The sequence below is a fragment of the Siphateles boraxobius genome, unplaced genomic scaffold (genome assembly GCF_051911475.1).
Source record: "Siphateles boraxobius isolate OS27281-9 unplaced genomic scaffold, OSU_SipBor_1 66, whole genome shotgun sequence".
Classification (NCBI taxonomy): Eukaryota; Metazoa; Chordata; class Actinopteri; order Cypriniformes; family Leuciscidae; genus Siphateles; species Siphateles boraxobius.
Genome location: NW_027509193.1, coordinates 25,863,648 through 25,869,478, shown reverse-complemented (window position 1 = coordinate 25,869,478; position 5,831 = coordinate 25,863,648). Strand labels below are relative to the sequence as shown.

Sequence of the window (5,831 nt, the reverse complement as noted above, 5' to 3'; positions counted from 1 at the left end):
CCTGACTCTCAGCTGATCCACGTCTACCTATAAGAATACAACACCTATCACAGCATCCATATATTAGCTCCTTCTGTATAATCAGCAGCTTTATCAAGTTTCTCAGGAGGTAATTACCCTCCTCCATCCCCAGCTCCTCCTTTTTCCAGTCAGGACTTGACCTCTGATATAGGCGACCTCTGATATAGGCCTACCTCTTAATATCAGACTCATTTTTCTTAAATTATGTTGTCACGTATAAAAAGTTGTCATTGAGAACAGCAATACATTGGTTCTCTTCTGTTTACCCTAAGGGGGGTTATCGCTGCTTTCCCTGCTGGACAGGAAGTTCTTACCCAGAAGGCCAGAACAGAACCATACCGCCAATCCTAAATGTATGCTAATCATCCTTGGCGATATAGTCCTGACAGAATGAGAATGCTCTCATTTGTTTTCTATAAATACACAAGTTAACAGAAGAGCATTATATTAATTTCTTAGGTTTATCATTTTTAATTGTTGATCTCTGATAAGCCAAATGAAGGATATTAAAATATTTGTGGATCCTGGCAAGGAATTTTCATTTTTTTTAATGTTAGTAATGTTCTTTGATGATCCACATATCTAATAATCCATAGAATCTTTTTCCACATCTTTCTTGCTGAAGGTTCATTTAGGATCTGGTGGTGTGAACTTTTTTTAGAGTGTTAAATGGAAGAAGAAAAAATCATGACCAGGAAACATTAAACTGCTCTTGATGGTAAAAAAATGTTGTCCATTTTCCACATTGTCCTGTGTCCACAATAAACCATATGCTGAAGGGGCTATTTTACCTTTGGTTTATTGTAAAAAATAATAATATAAATATATATATCTTATATATATTTGATTGCTAATACACTATAAATGATTCATTTGGGACAATTTCCCAAACCATTCATTCAGCTCTCAAAACAAAGAAACATTTCTCCACATGTTTAACATATTTCACCTGATTTCATACACATTCCAATTTTCACAACGATTTCTGCAAAACTGCCCTAATTTTTCAAAGGATTAACCACGCTCTCATTCATAAAACACAAGCAAATATAGTTAACTCAAGTGTCACAGTGTGAACTCAAATAGCACACATTTAATCATGAGTAAACATTAAAGGGACAGTTGATGAAAATGAAAATGTTGTCATCATTTACTCACCATCAAGTAGTTGACATCAAATTGACATCAATTGTATTTTTTTCCATACTAAGTCGAGCCATTTTTTGTACTCTTTTGCAGAACTGTCCATAATGTAGAAAAAGCCTTTTGTCAGAATACCAAGAAAGTGATACATTGCAGAGGATGCTGAATTAATTTATTTATTGCTGTACTGTAATTGACAGTATTGTGTTGCATACCGAGTTCATATTCAATTCTTTGGTATTTTCTAGTGCTTTTCATCTACTGTAAGATCACTTTCAGTAGTGCATTCCTTCTCAGACACTGAATTGTCACTGATGTACATCTGGATCTCTCTCTGCTTTGTGCACCTGGAGATTCACCAAAATTCCTCCGGCTATAAGGAAAATGAATGCGAGTTTTGTAAGTAACCTGACAGGGATGCATTCCTACACTGAATTGTCACTGATGTACGTCTGGATCTCTCTCTGCTTTGTGTACCTGCAGCTTTAGCTGCTGTCATATTTATGGCAGGTAAGCTGCGTGCCGCTGCTACGGGTCTGGATAATGTCAAAGACCAGGGCTTTGGGATGTTCCTTTCAGCTGCACTTTCAGACGGTTTTTCTCAGTGAAAAGGTTGCAGTGTTTTGGCTGAGGGCATCCAGTCCTGTCGGATTCCTTTCAGCACACGCTGATCAAACGCTGCCACAGTATAATACACAATAGACCGTAGAAAGCTCTCCTGTTATCAATCCCAGAGCCCTGCTCTCAGATTCTCTGCATCGTCTGTAAATAAAAAAACTTTTATTTGCTTTTCAGACAGATCTAAAACCATTTTGTGTATATTCTACCTTTAAGCAATTATTTTAGCATATAAAGCACACACAGTACACCTAATCATCTTTAAAAAACTGAGGTAATATTGCTAATAAAGCTGTCTTTCTGCACTACATTGGTTGCTGTACTCAACATGCATTTGGAGAGCAGTAGAAATGTCCCTTTGTGCTGCTGTCACTATGAAGGACACAGAAGGTGAATAATAGAGATGTCAACCACTGCAGTGGAATCAGTACAGTCTATCACAAAATGCAGTATATGCAATGACTTATGATTTAGTCATCCAGATGAAAGAAGTGAAAGATTTTAATAATTCCACAACCTACAGAAAAATCCTTGAATACGCCTATTTTTTATATTTCAATTAATATACTTGCTGTATATCTGAACCCCGATATACCTTCAGTGCAGAACAAATCATTTTACTTGAATGCGTCTATGTGTTTTATCTGTGCATCTGAAGCCTAATGATATACCTTCAGTGCAGAAAAAGTGCTTTGACAAATGGACTCAGAGAGCAAATAATTGTGTCCCAATTAAATGCTTGCAGGATGTGTGTATATATATATATATATATTTGTGTGTGTGTGTGTGTGTGTGTGTGTGTGTGTGTATGTATATTTGAAAAATCCAGGGCTTTTATGATGTGTGGAGGCGTCTTTGAACCCCTCTCGGATGTATTTATTTCAGTGTGTTATCAATAAATGTCTGATGTTTCTTCGTTCAACATCCAAACACCGTTTACTGAAAATGCATAAGCTGAAAAACAAGGTATGAAAATGAATCATGAGAAAAGAGTCTTCTAAGGCCATAAAGTTTCATACTACTTGATGGGATGCATTTTTAAAGGACACCAGAGTTTATTTTCAGCGTAATGGGCAAATGAGCTGTCTGCTCCCTGCTGATATAATCAATGCACATGAATTCAGGTGGTCAGAGCTCCAGAAAAGTTGATAATTGTGCAGAAATGACAGGTCTTCATCCAGCAATCACTCAACACAGATGGTGCCAGGCTATTTATATTGACAGTGAGAATCAAAGCCAATGCTGTGTCTGCTGACACTGGCTCAATTCACTCTGCTGTTCTTATAGTCTGAAATCCATTACTCTGTCCATAGTCTGAGTCACCTCTGATAACAGATCACTCTAAATTGTAATGTAGACACATGCATTTTCTGTGAAGCTGCTTTGAAACGATACGTATTGTGAAAAGTGCTATACAAATAAATATGAATTTAATTGAATTGTTTAGACCAGCACAAACCATATTCTCTGCCTGCAATTTACTAACATTTTAATTGTAATGAATTGACATGTTTGTATCGAGATTTACCATATGTAAAGCCATTTTAGACTTTCTAAATATGTAAATATACATTACAATAAATGTTAAATTAGTAAACACAAATCTCAGTGCTGGCTTTACATTAGCTGTCAAATGTACAGTAGTATAACATTTTGAGAAAGTTTAAAATATGGCATGAGCTACAAAATCCATAGCCCACCATGCATGTATTTTAATGACTGTCTGCACAGTGTTACTGAAAATAATAGGCTATTTTACATTTTATCTCAATATTTATAGTTCTACTTTTAAAATCACTTTCACTCACATATTTCAGACAAATACGACTAAATATGACAAATATGTAGTAAGTGGTAAGGTAAATGTTTGTTACACTTTCAGCCACTTTAAAATAAATCATTGAGAATCCAAATCATAACAGAAATCATTATGAGTTACATGGTTAAATATAGAAACAAAGATGTTGTGGTAGTTAATGAAAAGACTTTCTGTGGTGTAAAAGAAAAAAAGTACATAATATTTTAAATTCAATAAAATTCAAGTTTTAAATTCAAAACCACTTAAATATGAATTGCAGTAGGTCTAATATTAAGAATAATTTTAATAATTATTCATTTTAGACATTTTAATCATAAACTCTATCGTAACTCTCTTTGTTTCTTTTATTAAGAAAGGCCAAATTCCTTTCATGTTGCTGATACCTCACAACAAACACAGAAGGAACTGAAGCAATCGTGAAATGCGCGCAGTGCGCATCCAAAAGCTGTTGCTCACGGAGTCTAGAACCCTTTATTGTTCTATAAATGATGCACTACGGACTAGACCCGAGTGATTCTCATTAATCCCACCCATACACGTGCAGCTATGACAATATTACACCAGCTGGACCTGCAGCCTGAGAAGTTTTGCGCGCAGATGCTAAGGACGCGGACACACTTAATAGCTATAATATATTTTGTATAATGGAAATTTCGGTTACCTCTGAAGTCTGGGACACATTTTATTTCATTGCAATGCTCCGCAAACAGTTCAAATTAACTTAATTCACCGAGGAATGAAATGAAATTTTTTTGAAATGGAGTCAGATGATCCACTTGGTGTGAGGAATCAGGAGAACATCTCTGCTGCTTTTACCAACATGTCACCAACAATAGCAGAACCCGACGGGCACGCGCCCGCGTCCTCTTACGAAATGCTTATTACATCCATACTCGGCACAATTTTGACCATAATGTGTTTGGTTGGCGTGGTTGGAAACGTTTACACTCTGGTCATTGCAAACACCTCTGCGCGCGTAACTGGATCGATGTATGTCTACATTGTGAACTTGGCTCTGGCGGATCTGCTGTACCTCTCCACCATCCCGTTCGTGGTTTGGACGTATTTTGCGAAGGACTGGTACTTTGGCGACATTGGGTGCCGCGTTCTGTTCAGCCTGGATTTCGTCACCATGCACGCGAGCATCTTCATCTTGACCACCATGTGCACGGAGCGCTATCTGGCCGTCGTGAACCCGCTAGACACCTTCGGCCGGCCCCGGCGCTACAGGCGCGCGGTCTCATGCCTCGTGTGGCTCTTTTCCTTCATCCTGGCTCTACCGACCATGATCATGATTGACCTCAAGAGAGACGTGCACAATGGGGTAGAGAAGCGCATGTGCCACCCGACCTGGCAGATGACCGCGTACAGGGTGTATCTCACAGTTCTGTTCAACACCTGCATCTTGGCTCCTGGATTAATCATCGGTTATCTCTATCTGAAGTTAGCCTGGACCTACTGGCTGTCACAAACCTCTGTATTCCCATCCAGAGGAATTAAGAAGTGTCCTAAGCAAAAGTTGTTTTACATGATCTTCGTAATAGTTCTGACCTATTGGGCGTGTTTCTTACCCTTCTGGTTGTGGCAGTTGCTCAGTATCTATTATTACGCGCACGGGAGGCTCTCGAGCAGCACGGTGGTGTACATTAACTTTGTGGTGACCTGTTTGGCGTACAGTAACAGTTGTATCAACCCTTTCTTGTACACTTTATTAACGAGGAATTATCGGGAATATGTGAGGGGCAGACAAAAAAACAGAAGAGAGTTAAAGAAGAGGTTCAGACTGTCATATCAAAAGTCCGTGTCTTCTGGAAGTCAGCAATTCTCTAATAGTTTGACTAATACGGGCCCTAATGGCATTATGGATGCTTATAGCAAATTGTGAGAATATTTCTTAAACATGCAGTTGGATAGTTGATTAAAATTTGAAGTCATCATGTTTGTTATTCATTTTTCTAAGTGTTGTATAGCTAGTGTGGTGAAAGGACGGGTTTTAGGGGTCACCCATTTCCCCCTTCTTTTATTTACACAACCAAACAGGCAAACATCAACCACAGAGATTACAGCAAAATACAATGTTTTGTATAATGTATGCTTGAATCTACTAACAAAAATAGCATCAATATCGATAATTCTTATCTTAAAAAAAAGGACAGTATTTGGTGCAGAGAAATAGGCCATCATGCTATAGCCCTGTCCCAAAAACATTAGTTGGTTCCTAGAAAGTTCT

The 5,831-nt window shown here is 37.9% G+C and overlaps 1 protein-coding gene across 1 annotated transcript; it reads left to right on the top strand.

Moving 5' to 3' along the window:
- Positions 1 to 4,358: 4,358 nt before the first annotated feature.
- Positions 4,359 to 5,634, top strand: uts2r5 (urotensin-2 receptor 5). The gene has a single exon (XM_077213867.1). The coding sequence runs from the start codon at positions 4,359 to 4,361 to the stop codon at positions 5,484 to 5,486; it is 1,128 nt and encodes a 375-aa protein (XP_077069982.1). The 3' UTR covers positions 5,487 to 5,634.
- Positions 5,635 to 5,831: the final 197 nt, after the last annotated feature.

Coding starts and splice junctions, on each gene's coding strand:
- uts2r5 (XM_077213867.1), top strand. CDS start 4,359: ATGGAGTCAGATGATCCACTTGGTGTGAGGAATCAGGAGAACATCTCT.